The following is a 21230-nucleotide window of genomic DNA, read 5'->3' as shown; positions in this document are numbered from 1 at the left end:
CAGTGTATACAAACCTAGTCGCTCCAGTCTTTCAACATATGACTGTCCCGCCATTCCGGGAATTAACCTAGTAAACCTACGCTGCACGCCCTCAATAGCAAGAATATCCTTCCTCAAATTTGGAGACCAAAACTGCACACAGTACTCCAGGTGCGGTCTCACTAGGGCCCTGTACAACTGCAGAAGGACCTCTTTGCTCCTATACTCAACTCCTCTTGTTATGAAGGCCAACATTCCATTGGCTTTTTTCACAGCCTGCTGTACCTGCATGCTTCCTTTCAGTGACTGATGCACTAAGACACCCAGATCACGTTGTACGTCCCCTTTTCCTAACTTGACACCATTCAAATAATAATCTGCCTTCCTATTCTTACCACCAAAGTGGATAACCTCACACTTATCCACATTAAACTGCATCTGCCATGCATCCGCCCACTCACACAACCTGTCCAAGTCACCCTGCAACCTCATAGCATCTTCCTCACAGTTCACACTGCCACCTAGCTTTGTATCATCAGCAAATTTGCTAATGGTACTTTTAATCCCTTCATCCAAGTCATTGATGTATATTGTAAATAGCTGCGGTCCCAACACCGAGCCTTGCGGTACCCCACTAGTCACTGCCTGCCATTCCGAAAGGGACCCATTTATCCCCACTCTTTGCTTTCTGTCTGTCAACCAACTTTCTATCCATGTCAGTACCCTACCTCCAATACCATGTGCTCTAATTTTGCCCACCAATCTCCTATGTGGGACCTTGTCGAAGGCTTTCTGAAAGTCGAGGTACACCACATCCACCGGCTCTCCCCTGTCAATTTTCCTAGTTTCATCCTCAAAAAATTCCAGTAGATTAGTCAAGCACGATTTCCCCTTCGCAAATCCATGCTGACTTGGAACGATCCTGTTACTGCGATCCAAATGCTCCGCAATTTCGTCTTTTATAATTGACTCCAGCATCTTCCCCACCACTGATGTCTCTGCTGGATCATAATCAATTACTGTGTGATCATGACGTGAAGAATGCTCGTAAAGGAGAAGACCAGAATTCAAAATTGGACCCCGTGCAAAAAAACAAGCAAGTTTCTTTCTGACCTTAGAATATAAACCTTGCAAATTTCATCTCGTAAATCACCACATTGATTATTTCTAGCTTAAAAATCAAACTACTGACAGAAAACCTTTACAATTACTAAATTCTGTCAGTACATTTGAAATAAGAGCACTGAGGTACTAGTGTTCGTATTTATTTACTTAACTTGGGACCGGAGAATGCAGTCTATTGATTAAAAATCGTGGTTCTGGATGGGAACTACAACTGAACAGGCTTTTCCACCTGAGATTACATTTATTTCACAGCGCATTACCATTATGACTCATAATTGAACAACATCACACATAAGCAACAAAAAAATACTAACAATTATTTATGCAATGTGCTGAATAACTGCTTAAAGAGAATAAATATCAGTCATGGCAGAGTAAATAACTGAACCATAAATCAAAAGACGGTGAGCATAAATCCTACTCGAGACCTAAAGTAATCAAAACACAAATTGTTGGAGGAGACAAAGAGAAATGGAGAGAGAGGTCAGGGATAGTCCAAGTGAATTTTAGGGATCCCCCTGTCTCCATCACAGGGTGCAGACTATCAACTGATGTCTACTATAAATCCACTGACTCTCACAGCTTCATTGACCACACCTCTTCCCGCCTTGCCTCTTGCAGGGATGCCATCCCTTACTCTTAATCTCTATAGCATCTGCTTCCAAGGCGAGGCTTTCCACACTAGGATGGCACAGTGACACAGCTGGTAGAGACCCGGGTTCAATCCTAACCTCAGGTGCTGTCTGCGTGCAGTTTGCATGTTTTCGCTGCGACCATGTGGGTTTCCTCTGGGTGCTCTGGTTTCCTCCAACATCCCAAAGACATGTGGGTTTGTAGGTTAATTAGCCACTGTAAATTGCCCCTCGTGTGCAGAGAGTGATGAAAAATGGGATAATATAGAAGTAGATGATTGAAATGGACTCAGTGAGCCAAAGGGCTTATTTCTACGCTGTATCTCCACCCTCTAACCAATGTTATGGATGAAGTCCTCTCCTGTGTCTCCTCGGTGTCATGCAGTTTGGTTTTCACTTCCCTTCTTCCAGAAGGAACAAGGATAGAGTTCCATAGATCCTCACCATCCCCACCCCTCCCCCACGACATTCAACCACCCCTTTCTGCAGACCACTTATAGTCATTTTTATAAAGCACAGAAACTTGCCAAAGCTGACCAAGATGTTCCATCTCCACAAGGCCCAACTGCCTGCATTTGGCCCATAGTCCTTTAATCCTTCCTCTACCAATGCTTGGTTTGCTCACTCCAGCTCACCCAAACCACCTCCTTCCCAGGTACTTTCTCCTTAGGAGACGTTAGGAGACCTTAGGAGACGTTAAACCCGCCCCTACATTTGTTCTCTCAATTCCATCCAGGGACTATAGAAACCTTTCCAGGTGAAACAGAATTTCAGGTACACCTCTTCAAACTTCACCAACTGCATTCGGTGCTCCCAATGTGGCCTCCTTTACACCAGTAGAAATCCAGCAAATCTTTGATTTTTAACCATTTATCTGATTTTGTTTTGAGTCACAAATGGAATCTGCATCCACTACTCTCGAATAATGCATCCTGGATCATAACTATTCTATGTAAAAAAATCTCCTTTACATACTGTAGGATTTTCTGGCAGTCACTTTAAACCTATGTCCTTTGACCCTTAGTTTAGATTAGTTTGTTATTGTCATGTGTACCAAGGTACAGTGAAAAGCTTTTTGTTGCATGCTATCCAGTCAGCAGAAAGAGTATACATGATTACAATCAAACCATCCACAGTGTACAGATACAGGATAAAGGCTATAACGTTTAGTGCAAGATAAAGTCCAGTAAATCCGATTAAAGATAGTTCAAAGGTCTCCAATGAGATCGATGGGAAGTCACGACCGCTCTCTACTTGGTAAGAGGACAGCTCAGGTGCCTGACAACAGCCGGGAAGAAACTGTCACTGAATCTGGAGGTGTCCGTTTTCAAACTTCTGTACCTCTTGCCCGATGGGAGAGAGGAGAATAGGGAGTGACTGGGGTGAGACTGGTCCTTGATTATGCTAGTGGCCTTTCCGAGGCAGCGTGAAGTGTAGATGGAATCAACGGAAGGGAGGTTGGTTTGTGATGGTCTGGGCTATGTCTACAACTCTTGCCTCTTCAAAATTTCCCAACGTACATAGATCAGAAATGGATACAACATTCTAGTTGTCGCCTAACTAGTTTTCAAAAGACAATACATTGAAAAGAAAAAGATAATAAAGACTTCAATATGAATGATGTTAAGATCTACAGAAGCAACTAGAAACTACACCCATTCCCTTACAATCTCAGCCCCTTTTCACTCCCCATTCTCTTCCACCTACACCCTAGCTTCACATCTCACACTTCTCCTAATCTCACAGCCCTTTGTCGTTTCCTCTTTCGCCTTTGTTCAACCATGTGTCTATTTACCTTCCCCTCTCCTATATCCACCTATCACTTGCCATGCTTTTTCCCGTAAGGCTCCCGACCCGAAACATTGCCTATCCGTGGTCTCCAAAGATGCTGTCTGATGCAGTGAGTTATTCCAGCATTTTGTCTTTTTTTTTCTAAGGATCTAAAGCTTCAGTTTATAAGTTATCACATAATGCCTTGAATATTTTTTTCATATCAAGAGATACTTAGAAGTTCTATTCAAGTGACCTCTGAGTCATATGGTCACATCAATGCTTAGAATCAAATCAACAAATCTTTTATGTGACATTGTAGTGTCTGAAGAAGGGTCTCGACCCGAAACGTCACCCATTCCTTCTCTCCTGAGATGCTGCCTGACCTGCTGAGTTACTCCAGCATTTTGTGAATAAATACCTTCCTTTTATGTGACATTTATTTGTGGCATCTGCTCAGTGCTGCAGAAATAATTGTTCACAACCTTCCGTTGTGGGATTTTAAACTCATGGCTTCCACATCATTTATTCAACCTAAAATCACTATGCAATGTACAACTAATATATTGTACTGTCCCTTTTGTTAAAATGTGAGAAACAATTATGAACTGAAATTCCTTGTGAATGTTATAAATGAAAATAGTTATCCAGAACATAGTACAATCCAGCACAGGAATGGGCCTTTCGGCCCACAGGGTTTGTGCTGAACATGATGCCAAGTTAACCTCCAAATCCTAAACCTAGAGATCAGGTCACAAACAAAAATAAAATCTGATTGTGTGCAAGTCAGAATTTCATGTTGTATCTATAAAATATTAAGCACCATGTGATTGTTTTATATTATTCCAGAAACCAGATATGCTGTTCTGGATTAAGTTTGATCAAAGGAATAAACATTTTTTTTTTAACCTGGTTAACCTAATGGTTTTATTTTTCACAACTGTATCTATGCTTCTTGTTAATAAGGCTCTCAAAGCACTTTCAACCCATTAACACAATTCTATACTAACTTTGCTTGAACTGAGATATATTATTTGATCCCTAAGGAAAACTGCAGGTATTCCAAGAATAAAAAGCAAAAGTTATAGGAAAGACATTGTCAAACTGGAAAGGGTACAGAGAAGATTTATGAGGATCTCAGCTATAGGGAGAGGTTGAGTAGGCTGGGACTTAATTCCTTGGTGTGCAGGAGGATGAGGGGTGACCTTATAGAGGTGTATAAAACCATGAGAGGAATAAATTGGGTAGATGTACACAGTCTCTTGCCCAGACTAGGGCAATCGAAGACCAGAGGACATATGTTTAAGGTGAAGGGGAAAAGATTTAATAGGAATCTGAAGAGTAACTTTTTCGCACAAAGGGTGGTGGGTGCATGGAACAAGCTGCCAGAGGAGGTAGTTGAGACAGGTGCTATCCCAACGTTAAAAAAAAGTTAGCGAGGTACATGGATGGGACAGGTTTAGAGGGAGATGGGACAAACCCAAACAGGTGGGACTAGTGTAGATGGGACATGTTGGCCGGTGTGAGCAGGTTGGACTGAAGAGCCTGTTTTGGGTCAAGACCCTTCTTCAGACCCTTCTTGACCCGAAACGTCACCCATTCCTTCTCTCTGGAGATGCTGCCTTTCCCGCTGAATTACTCGAGCATTTTGTGTCTATCTTTGATTTAAACCAACATCTGCAGATTTTTTCCTACACATGGATTAAACTCTATCTGCCAATATCTGCAACTCATCTATTTCCCGCTGTATACTTTGCCAGCCTTCTTCACTGACCACAACTCTACCAATTTTCGTGTCATCTGCAAACTCATTAACCAACCCATCTACATTGAAGTCTGAATCATTCATATATATATATATATATATATATATATCACAAAAAACGATTGCAGTACAGATCCCTGCGGACCACCACTAGTCACAGACCTTAAGCCAGAAAACACCCTGTGAGGGTGTTAGAATATTCATATTAAAATATTCCTGAGAGGCCCTATCTGACTTTATCTTCCTGAATCTTGTTCAATGCAGTAATCATTTACTGTTAGATTAGCGTAAAGCTAAACTAGTAATGCCATCCACTTGAATCCCATTTCCAGCCAATTACAGGTGGAAGCATAACAATATGACCAGGCAGGGGATGGAATGAGGAAAAGAAGAAACATGGCAAAGTATACAGCGGGAACATGGTATTCATTTTTGACAATGATTAGTTTGACATTAGCAATGTTTGAATTACATTTATTTTTATCATGGAGGTGGTTTTCAAAATGTCTGCCTTAAAATAAAACTGGTGGCCCTAACGTTTACTTTATTCATTCATAATATTTCCAATTGCCCTTGAATATAGAAGGCAGTCACGGGCCAACCAGTTTGGTTGATTCATTGTCACATATAAACCAGACAGGAATGATATTTTTTCTTTAAAAAGTGATTCTAATAAGTCTTAACAAAAAAAAAGCAGTTGCAAAGTAGTTCAAGATTTAATTATCTGAACTTAACAGTCAACAGAGCTTTATTTGTCATTCGGTACCAAGGTACTGAACAAAATTACATAGCAGTCACACAAAAAAAAGAACACAAGACACATAACCCCAACACAAACGTTCATCACAGTTGACACATCAACATCCTCAGTTACCACACTGGAATGTAAATCCATTCCTTTGGCCCTGAACTTTGGCTGATACTCCAGTAACTTAACCACTACATTACATAGGTACATAGACAATAGGTGCAGGAATAGGCCATTTGGCCCTTCGAGTCAGCATCGCCATTCAATGTGATCATGGCTGATCATTACTACATCTGATAGATGACTGTATGGTTATCTAAAATAGCAGAGTAAAAAAGAATTGTAGGGAACAAATTCTCCTTTCATGTTTTGCTACATGGATTTTTTTGGTAAGCAGTGATCAACGAGCCAGCAGAAAAATCAACCATTCATTCATGCCAGTTGTGTCCAAAACTAAACATTAGGTGTAGCCAGGCCTGCTGAGCATCAAAAAATATAGCTCATGCTGTACAGACTTTTACACACTGGGGATACAAACCAGACAATTTCAAAGCTGTTTTATTCAATCAACCCAACCCTGAGAAACTTCGCATTGTCATGATTATTGGAATACAATTATTGATTTATTGAATGTTTTTACTACACTATCATTATTTTAAACGCGAGGGAGCTGAAGAACTGAGAATCGGGAAAACAACGATCAAATTGTTGAATCCCTTTCTAATCAAGCAAGTTGCATCTAAATTAATAATGTTGGATGAAAAGGGATAACGTCAGATGAAAGATGCATGAAGGGCCGATATCGTTCCACAACATCAATTATTCAAATGTGCAGAACATCACGTTCCCCTTCAGATTAAACAGCAACTCCAGTTTGGGAAGAGGGATTACATTCCTGCCCTTTCTTCTACTCTGCCCATTTTAACAAGAATAAGGGAGGGGATGGCTTTGGTTAATTTCAGGCTGAGAGCGGATTGGGGGGAATGGGGAGCGAGGGCTGGCGGGGGGACTGAGGGTGAGGAGCGGAAAAGTTACGCAGCCGCCGGCGGACTGAGCCGCCGAGTGTTGAGTCTCTCACTCGCCGCATTAAACGCGAATGGAGCGGCGCTGCCGCGCCAACAACCCGCCGCCTCCAACCTCGCCACCACCCACCCTCTCCCTCTGCCGCCGCCGCCACCACCACCACCTACCCTCTCCCTCTGCCGCCGCCACCTACCCTCTCCCTCTCCCACCACCACCTACCCTCTGCCACCACCACCTTCCCTCTCCCACCACCTACCCTCTCCCTCTCCCACCACCTACCCTCTCCCACCACCGCCTACCACCTACCCTCTCCCACCACCACCTACCCTCTCCCTCTGCCGCCGCCACCCGATCCTGGTCGCGACGCCATCTTGGGCCAGCTCCTTGTCAACCACCAACCACTTCCGGGTTCAACCCCGCCTCCCACAGGTCAGCGCCCAGCCGCCTGTCAATCAATGCCAAAGCAGCAGAACTGTGTGTAAACCAAGCCTTCAGTTTAAAAACACGCAATTTCAATGTAACACACATCATTTTAACTCATGCACGGTTTTACTTTTCGTTTAATGCAGCACTAGTCCGAGACCGAGGGAATGTTATTATTCAGCAACATATATTGTTCTAATTATGTGCAGGAAGGAACTGCAGATGCTGGTTTACACCGAAGATAGACACAAAGTGCCAGAGTAACTCAGTGGGACAGGCAGCATTTCTGGAAAGAAGGAATCACAATCAATCACAATCATAATAAAACTTTATTAGCCAAGTATGTTTTGCCATACTGTCATGTGGCACGGTAGCGCAGCGGTAGAGTTGCTGCTTTACAGCGAATGCAGCGCCGGAGACTCAGGTTCGATCCTGACTACGGGTGCTGCACTGTAAGGAGTTTGTACGTTCTCCCCGTGACCTGCGTGGGTTTTCTCCGAGATCTTCGGTTTCCTCCCACACTCCAAAGACGTACAGGTATGTAGGTTAATTGGCTGGGTAAATGTAAAAATTGTCCCTAGTGGGTGTAGGATAGTGTTAATGTACGGGGATCGCTGGGCGGCACGGACTTGGAGGGCCGAAAAAGGCCTGTTTCCGGCTGTATATATATGATATGATATGATGATAACAATAAAAAGCAACAAGACACACAAAATACATTTTAACATGAACATCCACCACAGTGACTCCTCCACATTCCTCACTGTGATAGAAGGTGAAAAACAGCCCAATCTCTCCCTTCATTGTCCTCCAACGGTCGGGGGCTCTGACCTTCCGTTGACGGGATGATCTTAATCCCGTAGCCGGTGGCGAGCCTTCCTCGTCGGGGCGATCAAGCTCCTGCATCGGGGGGGATCTCAGCTCCCCTGCGCTGGCGATCTACCCCGGGTCGAGACCAGTCGAACCTCGTGCAGCTTTTGGAGCTCCCGACCGGTCTCAACCTGAGACTGCGAGCTCCTGATGTCAAAGTCCGCAGGCTGCATTGGAGCATCGATCCCAGGCAAGGGATCGCAGGCTCAGATGATAAGTCCACGCCCCCGCGGGGACTCAAGGTCAGTCCCAGGCAAGACCTCCAGCTCCGTGATGTTAGGCCACAGAGCGACCAGAGATACGATTCGGAAAACAATCGCATCTCCGGCAAGGTAAGAGATTAAAAAAAAGTTTCCCTCGAACCCCTCGCACACCCCACATAAAACATACCAGAGAACATTTACACAAACTTTTAAAACTTACCAAAAATAACAAGTTTGAAAAGGACAGACTGTAGGCGAGGCAGCCATCCTGTGGCGCCCCCTGGTGGGTGACGTTTTCTGCTTTCTACTGCACAACCAGCAACAGCTGGGCTATTTCATGCAGGTTTCGCTCGCCTGGGTACTGGTTGCAAAAGGTTTATTTAGATTTTTATGTGGGCAAATTTGGTGAGATGATCCATGTCCAAGTTGTCGAGCTGTGACTTGAAGAGTGACAAGGTTGATGCATCTCTGGTGGTGTCGGGCAAGATATTCCACTTTGGGATAGTCCATGGATATAGTGACTGAAGGTAGCTATTTTTTTTGCTCTAATTCTAGTACAAATGAAGTGACCCGAGGACTGTCTTGTAAATTTCTGGGTATTGGATTGAATGAAGTATGATATGTTACTGGGGATGATGCCATGAATCTCCTTGTAGACAGTACATAAGCGAAATTTGGTGCATCTCGACTCCAGCGACTCCCAGCCAAGACGATTTAACATATGGGAGATGCTTGACTGTCTTGAGTAGTCGTCACAAGCAAACCGTGCTGCTCACCTCTGAACCTTGTCAAGGCTGAAATTTTTATTTTTCTGGTGAGGGTCCCATATTGTCTGGCAACTGTCTGATCTGCCCCAACAGTTGATGACGACCTTCTACCTAGAGAGCATCCTAACACATGGCATCCCTGTATGGTACCTCAGCTGCACGGAGGCAGAGAGGAGAGCTCTTCAGCGGGTAGTCCACAGAGCTCAGAAGATATATTGTATTGTACAAGTGTTTTGTACGCTACCTCATTTGGTGGTTGTCACAACCGGATAAATTTCTCCGGAGAAGGCCCAAAGTTCTGTTTGCTTTTGTGGCAATTTGGTTTATGTGTCTGTCCCAGGCTAGGTATGGGAGTTGAACCCACTGACTCGCACAGCTATCTGGACTACACCTCTTCCCACCCGGTCTCCTGCAAAAAGTCTATCCCCTACTCCCAATTCCTCCATCTACGCCGCATCTGCGCCCGGGATGAGGTGTTTCACACTAGGGCATCAGAGATGTCCTCATTCTTCAGGAAACGGGGCTTCCCCTCTTCCATCATAGACATTGTCTATTGTCTATCGAGGCTCTCACTAGGGTCTCTTCTACATCCCGCAGCTCCGTTCTTGCTCCCCATCCCCCTCTCGTAACAAGGACAGAATCCCCCTCGTTCTCACTTTCCACCCCACCAGCCAGCGTATTGTAGCGACCATAGGGATTGGTCCAAAGAGTCGAACCCTCAGATTGGCCAGCAAGGTCACGTGGTGGTTTTGGCGCCCAAAACCAGTCAGTTGGAAGAGGACTTCGATGTGAATAGTTTAAGTTTAATGGTCGTCTGCGATCTCGGTTGTTATCTTTGTAACTGAATATGGCTACCGCAATAAACTTCTTTGACAAAGTTACAAGCCTTCAGACTCGCCATATTGGTGACCCCGACGTGGATCTAGCCGATCACCTACCATGCAGGGACACGACGTCCCTGTTCCGGTTCTAACGGCCGGCGTACCGCAGCTGAGCGCGGTCAGCGTTCATCTTCCTCCGTTTTGGGCGCACCAACCACACCTTTGGTTTGCGCATGCTGAAGCGCAGTTCCATCTGAGAGGCATCTCGGTGGACGAGACGAAATATTACTACCTGGTGAGTGCCCTACCGCCTGAGACGTCCGCGCGTGTGATGCAGTTCATCACCTCCCCTCCTACAGACGACAAGTACGAAGCGCTGAAGGTAATCATGTTTCGAACCTTCAGGTTTAGTAGGCACGATCGAGCCGAGAGGCTTATGCATCTACCAGATCTCGGAGATCGGCTGCCGTCCGTCCTCATGGCCGAAATGTTGGCGCTGGCAGGCGGGCACAAGGATTGCCTCATGTTTGAGCAGGCATTCCGGGAGCAACTCCCAGAAAACGTTAGGCTTATGCTCACGGATTGTTCTTTCGAGGATCCCGTGGCATACGCGGAGAAAGCCGATGCGCTCATGGCGTCGAAATCGAGAAAGTACAGTTCGATCAACAGAGTCTCGGCACCATCGGGCAGCCCGCCGCGACACCAAGATGGCGCCGCGACTCCCGCCATTTCTCCAAAACCCCGCCAAAAGGATCCGCACAAGCGCGGCTGGTGTTATTATGATCTGCAATGGGGTGGAGAAGCCCGCAACTGCCGCTCACCTTGCACTTTCTCGGGAAATGCCTCGGCCGATCGTACATAGAGGCAGTTGCGATTGGCCAGAACCGCTGCCTCTACGTCGTGGATTGATTCACAGGCACAGAGTTCTTAGTCGATACAGGAGCCATAGTAAGCATCGCACCGCCGACCGATCTCGAACCTCGATCAGGTAAGAGAGGGCCTACCCTCATCGCGGTCAACGGTAGCACCATTGGTACGCGGGCAATGTCTCTGTCTTTCGGTACCTGTACTTACAAATGGTCGTTTATCATCGCGGAAGTTGGTCAGGCGATCCTGGGCGCAGATTTTCTCTGGGCCTTTTCGCTAGTGGCCGATGTCCAAGGTAAAGGCCTTCGATCCTCCGCTAGCAGCGATGAGCCCGCTGCTCCACCACCTGCCACCCCGCCCAGCCCGACTGTCCAGGCCGTAGTCGCGGCCTCCGGCCTGTATGCTGCGGTCCTGGCTGAGTTTCGACGCTCCATCTGCAAAGCATGGCGTTGTCCATTATATTCCCACCGAGGGGCCCCCCGTTTTCGCTCGGGCCCGGAGAATGCCGCCAGACAAACTGATGGTTGCGCGTGAAGAATTCCTGAAGATGGAACAACTGGGCATTGTCCGTCGTTCCGACAGCCCGTGGGCCTCTCCGTTGCATATGGTCTCCAAAGCATCTGGGGGGTGGAGAACATGTGGAGATTACCGGCGTCTTAACGCCGTCACCACTGCCGACCGCTACCCCATACCGCACATCCAGGACTTCTCGTCTAGTCTGGAAGGTGCTACGGTGTTTTTCAAAATTGATTTGGTGCGGGGGTACCACCAAATTCCTGTGCATCCGGAAGACGTACCAAAGACCGCCACGATCACTCCGTTCGGGTTGTTCGAATGGTTGCGTATGCCTTTCGGTTTGAAAAACGCGGCACAGGCGTTCCAGAGGCTTATGGACCATGTCGGTCGGGAATTGTCTTTTGTTTTTATTTATTTGGATGATATCCTGGTCGCTAGTCGCTAGTCGCTGGGAAACGATCGGCCAGTCTGCGTTTGGTCTCGCCGATGTGTAAGAGTCCACATGTTGAACAACGGATACCATAGATGAGGTTCAAGGAGGTGCAAGTGAATCTCTGCCTTACCTGAAAGGACTGTTGGGGTCCCTGGACAGAGTCAAGGGAGGAGGTATAGTGACAGATGTTGCATCTTTTGCGGTTGCAGGGGAAGGTACCTGAGGAGGGGGTGGTTTGGGTGGGAAGGAATGAGTTAACCAGGGTTTGGGTGGGAAGGGATGAGTTAACCTGGGAGTTGCGGAGGGAACAGTCTCTGCGGAAGGCGGAAAGGGGTAGAGATGGGATAATGTGGCTAGTGGTGGGATCGTGCTGAAGGTGGCGTAAATTTCAGAGGATTGTGTGTTGTATGCGATGGCTGATGGGGTGGAAGGTAATGTCTAGGGGGACTCTGTTGTGACTAGGGGGAATGGGGAGCAAGGGCTGAGCTGCGGGGTATCGAGGAGACACAAGGGCCTCATCGATGTTGGGAGAGTGGAACCCCGTTCCCTAAAGAATGAGAACATCTCGGATGTTCTAATATGGAACACCTCATATTGGGTGGAGATGCGGCGTAGACGGAGGAATTGGGAGTAGGGGATAGATTAGGGTAATTCTAATTATTAATGTTATTTTCTTGGTTCATTCACATTTTCTGATGGACTGAAAAATATTGGAAAAATCGTCTTCTTATGACAATTAGTATGTCGTCTTTCTGCTTTACCTGTTCAATGTCTAAATGAAATGTCTAAATTCATGATGAAAGGCAGCAGACGGTTTAAATGTGTAAACGATCATGTAATTTATATCAGCTTTTGAGATAAAGGTGCATTGATATGAAGAATCAGAGATTAAAATGTAATCAACTACCAGATTGTGTTAAAATAAGTATTCTTATGCCATGAGGCTCCTTTAGCATAACTCAAGGTAAATTAAAACAATTTTGTTTAAAAGAAACCAATCACTTCAGGTATCCAAGACATATACAAGCTGAACAAGCAAAGGATTGCAATAGAGCAAGTGGAGGAGAAAAAAAACGCAGATGCTGGTTAAAATCGAAGGAAAATAAAATAAAAGCACCACATTCCAATGGTGGAGACCATTGTTGGAGCTCAGACACTTACGGCAAATCATTTGGAAAGCAAATGTAGTTTTGGTCTTTATGACAAGGGAGAGTGGAGTATAAATAGAAGAATGCTATGCTAAAGTCTGCAGGGCAATGCGGAGACCACACTCAAAGCACTGCAACCTGTTATTTTTAAGAATATATCTGCCTTAGAAGTAAAACAAATAAATCCACCAGATTGATCCCTGGGATAAAGCAGATGCTTAATGAGGGAAGATTGAATAAATGTGTACATACCAGTCTGTTCTACTGACATGGACTTAAAATAACCTCCTGAGCATAAGTAGTATATTCATTTGAGTTTAGAATGACAATTTAGCTAATTGAAACGTAAGATTATGAGGGAGCTTGGCAGAGTTGATGCTGTGAAAAGCTGCCATGCTGGGGACATCTAAAACTGGCAGGTTTAGTTTGTGATTATTACTGTCACATGTACTGAGGTACAGTTAAAAGCTTTGGTTTGCAGGCTATCCCTCCTTCGTCTTAGGCCCGCTCGGTCATAGCTGACCATGGGTGATGCATCCTAGTTGGCTGCTTGCTCCACACCTTGGCTTGCTCCACACCTTGGCTGGAGCAGCGTCGCGTGTGGCTGAAGAGACCAATGCAGGAGTGACAGTCTCTGTTGAAAGACTGGAGCGATTAGGTTTGTATACACTGGAATTTAGAAGGATGAGAGGGGATCTTATCGAGACGTATAAGATTATTAAGGGGTTGGACATGTTAGAGGCAGGAAACATGTTCCCAATGTTGGGGGAGTCCAGAACCAGGGGCCACAGTTTAAGAATAAGGGGTAGGCCATTTAGAACAGAGATGTGGAAGAACTTTTTTAGTCAGAGAGTTGTGAATCTGTGGAATTCTCTGCCTCAGAGGGCAGTGGAGGCCAATTCTCTGAATACATTCAAGAGAGAGCTAGATAGAGCTCTTAAGTATAGCGGAGTCAGGGGGTATGGGGGGAAAGCAGGAACGGGGTACTGATTGAGAATGATCAGCCATGATCACATTGAATGGCGGTGCTGGCTTGAAGGGCCGAATGGCCTACTCCTGCACCTATTGTCTATTGCAAAGGTCACATTTGTGTGTGGTCTCTGGTTTGTTGAAGTTGCTGCACTCCTTTCTGTGTGCTCGCTTGTCTGCCGCTGTGTTCATCAGTTTCTCTTCCCCCGTATTGAGATGTTGGTTCAGGGTACTTCTCCACCTCGTACGGTCAGTTGCAAGGCTCTCCCAGGACTCCACATAGATGTCGAGCGCCTTCAAATCTCTCTTGCAGACATCCTTGTAACGTAGCTGGGGGCGACCAATGGTTCTCCCCCCCAGATGTTAGCTCTCCATAGAGGATGTCTTTTGGAATACGGCCATCCTCCATGCGGTGGACATGGCCCAGCCACCGCAGCCTGCGCTGCCTGAGTAGAGTGTACATACTCGGAAGGCCAGCGCGAGACAGAATCTCGGCGTTGGACACTGTCTTACCAGGATATACCCAGGATACGGTGGATGCTTCTAAGGTGGAAGGTGTTGAGTCTTCTCTCCAGTCTGGCATATGTAGTCCATGTCTCATTGCCGTACAGCAGCGTGCTGTTGACACAGGCGTTGTAGACTGCTTTCTTGGTCTTCACCGTCAGCTTTGGATTGGTCCACACTCGAGTTGTGAGGCGAGCGAGAGTTGTAGCTGCCTTCCCGATCCTCTTGTCAATCTCTGTGTCCAAGGAGAGGTTGTCGGTGATGGTGGAGTCGAGGTATGTGAACTGATGGACGGCATCGAGTTTCAAGTCGTAGGCCATCCCTATACATCAAATATACCGTACAAAGATACATTTCGGGTTGTGGTGGAAGAGGGTTATTCAGGCTGAATGTCTATGAGCAGTGGATAGTTTCTGACTGTGAGAAAGGTCATTAAAATATACAGCAGGATATAGAGCACAGAAATATGCCCTTCGCCCAACATCCATATCAAGATGTCCCATCGATGCCAGTCCCTCCTGCCCAAATTTGGCCCATATCATTCCTAATATTTCCAAGCATTCACCTGTCCAAGTGTCTTTTAAACCAGAACAGTGCAGTACAAGAACAGGCCCATTGGCCCACAATCTGTGCCAAACATAATGCCAAGACCATCTCTTAAAAACCTGAACATCATCCACACCTCTCTATTCCCTGCAATGCCGAGTGAAAAGCCTCTTAAACGCCATAATCCTCTCTGCCTCTATCACTAACCCCAGCACCGAGAGCCAGGCACTCACCATCGTATATAAAAATGTTGCACTGCACATCTTTAAAGTTTTCTCCTCTCACCATATACCTATGCCCTCCAATACATGATTTTTCCACTCTGAGAAAGTGGTTCTGACCATGCCTCTCCATTTTCTGTTGGGGTTCTTGATTTACTTACTGTGGGTAAAAGATACTGCACATTCACTTTATCTATTCCCCTCATGATTTTACATACCTCTAGAGGGAGATTCCTCACCCTTCTGCACTCCAAGGAATAAAGTCCTAGCCTATATTTCAGGCTATCGAGTTCTGGAAACATCTTCGTAAATCTTCACTGCTCTCTTTCTAGTTTAACAACATCCTTCCTAAAGTAGGGTGACTAAAACTGAACACAGTACTCCCATTGCGGCATCAACAACATGCTGTGCAACTTTAACATAACATCCCGACTTCTATACTCACTGACTGATGAAGGCCAATGTACTGAAAGCCTTCTTAGCCACCCTATCTATCTGTGACACTACTTTCAGAGAATTATTTACTTGCACTAATCATTCCTTCTGCTCTACAATATTCCCTAGGGCCCTGCCATTTACTGTGAAGGTTCAAAATGCAATACCTTGTACTTACCTGAAGAAGGGTCTCGACCTGAAACATCACCCATTCCTTCTCTCCAGAGCTGCTGCCTGTCCCACTGAGTTACTCCAGCATTTTGTGTCTAACTTACCTGTATCAAACTCCATTAACCATTCCTCTGATCACTTGCCTTGCTGATCAAGATCATGCTGTATTTTTTGATAACCATGTTACGATCCATACCACCCATTTTACTTTCATCTGCAAACTTACTGATCATGTCTTATACATTCTCATCCAAATCACTGATATAAAACACGAGCAGCAATGGGCCCAGCACCGATCCTCGAGTCATAGGCCTCTAGTCTCAACAAAATCCTCCACCACGAAACCATCCTCCATGAAGCCAATTCTCTACGCAGTCGGCTAGCTCTCCCTGGATCCCATGCAATCCCACCTTCCAGAACAGCCTGCCATACAGAACCTTATCAAATGACTTACTGAAATGCATATAGACAATGTCTATGGGTTTGCCCTCAACCTTTTTTGGCTACTACTTTGAAAAACTCAAGCCAGCTGCAAAAATGGACCGAGAAATAGCAGATAGAGTTTAATCCAAGCAAGTGAGAGATGCTGCACTTTGTGAGGTTGAATGCAAGGGGAATATATGTAATTAATGACAAGACAATTGTGAGTATTAATGTACAGAGGGAACGTGCTCCAAATCAAACATTCCCCGAAAGTCGTAACAGAAACAGATCCGAGTCAACACTAAGACTTGGTTGCACTAGGGACTTAAGCTTTAGTCATAGGGTATGAAAACAGGCCCTTTGGCCCAACTTGCCCACTCTGACCAACATGCCCCTTCTACACTAGTCATAGTCATAGAGTGATACAGAATGAAAACATGCCCTTCAGCCCAACTTGCCCACTCCGACAAACACGTCCCACCTGCCTGCATTTGGCACATATCCCTCCAAACCTGGCCTTTCCAAGTACCTGATGAACTGTTTCTTAAACATTCCGAAAGTCCCAGCCTCAACTACTTCCTCTGGCAGGTCGTTCCATACACCCACCACTCTTTGTATGAAAAAGTGCTTTGTTTTGGTTTTGCACCATATTTTTTTGATTGAACTTTATTTTGTTTGTTTATTTATTATGTTATCTATTGAGTACTGTGCTTACAGACCTATTGTGCGCCTGCAAGAAAGAATTTCAGCGTTCCGTTTCAGAAGAGATAATGTAAACAGTCCGTGTTAAAGCCAAATTGTACACATTACTTTAATGATGGATATTTAAAATTTGAAAAACAATTTTGGCATTTATGAGAAATCACCTGATCAATTTTTAGGATTTCAGAGATAGTTTTGCTGTAACTACACCAGTTTGTAATTTCTATGCAACAAATTCTTACTGGAAATAACCTAAACTACAAATTAAAGTATCCAGACTGCAATTTTCCATATGAGAGAAAAAATGTATGTTAAATTCACATCCTCAGGTTAATATCAGTATATAATACTGCAGCATCTGTTAAATCTAAAAAGGCTGAAACATACCATAAAGAAATTACAATATTGCAATATTTCACATTGATGGCACTGCACTCTTTAGCACATACAAAATATCTTAAAATATTTAGAAACTTTTTTTTTCTTTCAAAACGGCAGCGAAAACAATCTTCAGCATAACATCTGTGGTTAGAACGTTACCAGGGAGTATTCTGATGGAAAAGATATACATGCAGTTAGATGGACAAGGGATGATTAGGGACATGGTTTTGTGCGTGGGAGGTCGTGTCTCATGAATCTGGAACCTTGTTAAAAACTGTTGATAGTCACACTTTCTTTGGACTTTTCTTTTTTCTTCTTGCTTTTCTGAATCAGCTTTCTGTAAGCACCAAAATAAAAATGATAAATTCCCTGCTCGTAAGTTGAGGCTCAGCAAGAAATATGTTGCAACATTAATTTTTTTTGTATTCTTATTTACAATTACTTCAATTATCGCAAATTTTAGTTAATACAATTAATATTCCATTTTGCAATTAGCATTTGCGCCTCAGCAATAAATGGCCAGAATTAGGCTGTTGTAGCTATCACATGTTCAGAATGATCGAATATGCTTCACTCAGGAAATTATTCTTTTTTTTAAATGCAGGCATGCTGATGAAAGGTCATCAATCTGAAAGGTTAACATGGTTTCTCTCTACAGATGTTACCTGACCTGTTAAGTATACCCATTTTCTGTTTTGAGCACCATACATCACAGAAACAGGCCCATCTGCCTAACTTGCCCATGCCGACCAGAAAGCCAATCTAAGCTAGTCCCATTTGCACGTGCCCAGCCCATAGGCTTCTAAACCTTTCCTATCCATGTTGCTGTCCAAATGTCTTTTAAATGTTGAAACAAGGAATTGCAGAAGCAGGTTTACAAATAAACACCAAGTGTTGGAGTAACTTAGCAGGTCAGACAGCATCGCTGTCACGTTTCGTGTTGGGACCCTTTTTTAGACATTGCTGTGGTGGGGAGGGAGGAGAGGAAGCTGGAAGAGAGGAGGGGTAGGACAAAGCTTGGTGAACGATAGGTTCATATAGGTGAAGGCGGAGTTTTGATGGTTGGACAAATGCTGGAGAGTAAAGATAAAAGGCAAGGACAGGAGGAGGAATATGTCAGGTGAGTGATGACGCATTTATTGAAGCAGTGGACTCTGCGGAGGATAAATTAAAGTTGAGGTCCATTGCAGATCTGGGTGAGCGAGGGCCACAGCTGCTTTGGTAGACCAGTATCTGCAGTTCATTTTTTCACCACTGCAAAATCTCCTCAAGGTATGCCTGTCTTGAAAAAGTTATCCTGCTCTCTCAGATGGGAGTTCTGCCACACCATCTCTCGATGCTCCCCCTCTGTCATTCCTGTTGCTCTCCTGTTCTATGACTATGTTCTGACCCGGATTGTTTTGACAGCCACATGTGTATCCTCAGCACTTGCCTACACCACCATCTAGTACCTCATGGCTTCCAGTTTCATTTCCAGGCCTCCCAGTTCGGGCCCAACTAGGATTTCAGGTACCTGAATTCCATCCACCATTGTTGTTTCTTCCAAGAGTTCTTCTGTGCCCTGCGTGCTATACTCTCCACCATGCACCGGCACCAGAAGGTCCTCGCTGTCTTTCCCGCAGCTCAGGGCCTCATTCACCCAGATCTGCAAAGGACCTCAACTTCACTTTATCGTCTGCCAGATCCACACCTTCAATCAATGCTTTCTCTTCACCTGACCCATATGCCTTCCTCTGACTTTACATTTTGTCCTTCCATATTTATCTCGCACCTTTAGTCTTTTCAGCTCTATGAAATATGTCCAATCATCTGTGTATCAACCTTCCCCTCCAACTTGCATCACTTGGCAGGCTTTCTCCTGCCCCATCTCTCTTCCAGCCAAATCTTTCTCCTGCCCCACCACAATCAGTCAAAAGAAGGATCCCAAACGGAAACATTACCAACGTTCTTCAGAGATGCTACCTGACACGCCGAGTTACTCCAGCACAGTATCTTAAATATTATTGTACCTGCCTCATTTATTGTCATCTGGCAGCTTGTTCCATATACCCACCACCCTCTGAAAATGTTGCTCTCAGCCGACGAGTAAATCTTTCCCCTCTCACCCTAAACCTAGTTCTTGATTCCACTACCCTGGGATTACGACTTATCCTTTCCCCTCATAGTTTTATACACTTCAAAAATACTCCTCAGCCTCCTGGACTCCAAGGAATAAACTCCCAAACAGCCCAATCTCACCTTGCAGCTCAAGCCCCCACATCCTCATTAATATTCTTTGCACTCTTTCCAGCTTATTGCCATCTTTCCTATAGCAAGGTGACTCAACCTGAAAACAATTCTCCAAGTGCAGCCTCACCAAAATCTTGTACAAATGAAATGAAATTAAATATTTATTCACAAAATGCTGGAGTAACTCAGCAGGTCAGGCAGCATCTCAGGAGAGAAGGAATGGGTGACGTTTCGGGTCGAGACCCTTCTTCAGACTGATGTCAGGGGGGCGGGACAAAGGAAGGATATAGGTGGAGACAGGAAGACAGTGGGAGATCTGGGAAGGGGGAGGGGAAGAGAGGGACAGAGGAACTATCTAAAGTTGGAGAAGTCAATGTTCATACCACTGGGCTGCAAGGAGCCCAGGCGAAATATGAGGTGCTGTTCCTCCAATTTCCGGTGGGCCTCACTATGGCACTGGAGGAGGCCCATGACAGAAAGGTCAGACTGGGAGTGGGAGGGGGAGTTGAAGTGCTCAGCCACCGGGAGATCAGGTTGTTTAAGGCGGACTGAGCGAAGGTGTTGAGCGAAGCGATCGCCGAGCCTGTGTTTGGTTTCACCGATGTAAAGAAGTTCACATCTAGAGCAGCGGAAGCAATAGACGAGGTTGGAGGAGGTGCAGGTGAACCTCTGTCTCACCTGGAAAGACTGTTTGGGTCCTTGGATGGAGTTGAGGGAGGAGGTAAAGGGACAGGTGTTGCATCTCCTGTGGTTGCAGGGGAAAGTGCCCGGGGATGGGGTGATTTGGGTAGGAAGGGACGAGTGGACCAGGGAGTTACAGAGGGAACGGTCTCTGCGGAACGCAGAAAGGGGAGATGAGAAGATGTGGCCAGTAGTGGCGTCCCGTTGGAGGTGACAGAAATGTTGGAGGATGATTTGTTGGATACGCTGGCTGATGGGGTGGAAGGTGAGGACAAGGGGGATTCTGTCCTTGTTACGAATGGGGGGAGGGGGAGCAAGAGCGGAGCTGCGAAATGTAGAAGAGACCCTAGTGAGAGCCTCATCTATAGTGGAAGAGGGGAAGCCCCGTTTCCTGTAGAATGAGGACATCTCTGATGCCCTAGTGTGAAACACCTCAACCCGGGCGCAGATGCGGTGTAGAGGGAGGAATTGGGAGTAGGGGATAGACTTTTTGCAGGAGACAGGGTGGGAAGACGTGTAGTCCAGATAGCTGTGCGAGTCAGTGGGTTTATAGTAGATATTCACAAAATGCTGGAGTAACTCAGCAGGTCAGGCAGCATCTCGGGAGAGAAGGAATGGGTGACGTTTCGGGTCGAGACCCCTTTGTACCAGCATCCGCAGTTATTTTCTTATACGGTTTATAGTAGATGTCAGTCACTAGTCTGTGTCCTGTGATGGAGATGGTGAGGTCCAAAAACAGGATGGAGATGTCGGAGATAGTCCAGGTATATTTAAGGGCAGGGTGGAAATTGGAAGTGAAGTGTATGAAGTCAGTGAGTTCTGCATGGGTACAAGAGGTAGCACCAATGCAGTCGTCGATGTAGCGGAGGTAGAGTTCA

At 45.5% G+C, this 21230-nt stretch overlaps 2 protein-coding genes across 10 annotated transcripts in view; both read right to left on the bottom strand.

Annotated features, from left to right (window-relative positions):
* synrg (synergin, gamma) overlaps nucleotides 1–7633 on the bottom strand; it is a 135904-nt gene extending 128271 nt beyond the window's left edge. For 7 of the 8 annotated variants that reach the window (XM_078422723.1, XM_078422724.1, XM_078422727.1 and 4 more), the window contains exon 1: nucleotides 7369–7633. In XM_078422723.1, coding sequence (XP_078278849.1) covers nucleotides 7369–7412 — 44 coding nt within the window. In that variant the 5' untranslated portion in view covers nucleotides 7413–7633. Of the gene's footprint in view, nucleotides 1–7209; nucleotides 7226–7368 lie in introns of those variants that run through there. The other variant, XM_078422725.1, reaches the window with a different exon arrangement.
* An 8325-nt stretch (nucleotides 7634–15958) lies between these two features.
* The window catches only part of ddx52 (DEAD (Asp-Glu-Ala-Asp) box polypeptide 52), a 44514-nt gene continuing 39242 nt past the window's right edge, over nucleotides 15959–21230 (bottom strand). Inside the window, exon 14 of one of the 2 annotated variants that reach the window (XM_078422733.1) lies at nucleotides 15959–17779. In XM_078422733.1, coding sequence (XP_078278859.1) covers nucleotides 17710–17779 — 70 coding nt within the window. In that variant the 3' untranslated portion in view covers nucleotides 15959–17709. The remainder of the gene's footprint in view (nucleotides 17780–21230) is intronic. The other variant, XM_078422732.1, reaches the window with a different exon arrangement.

This window comes from Rhinoraja longicauda, chromosome 26 (assembly GCF_053455715.1).
Source record: "Rhinoraja longicauda isolate Sanriku21f chromosome 26, sRhiLon1.1, whole genome shotgun sequence".
Taxonomy (NCBI): domain Eukaryota; kingdom Metazoa; phylum Chordata; class Chondrichthyes; order Rajiformes; family Arhynchobatidae; genus Rhinoraja; species Rhinoraja longicauda.
This window is presented reverse-complemented; position numbering and strand designations above follow the sequence as displayed.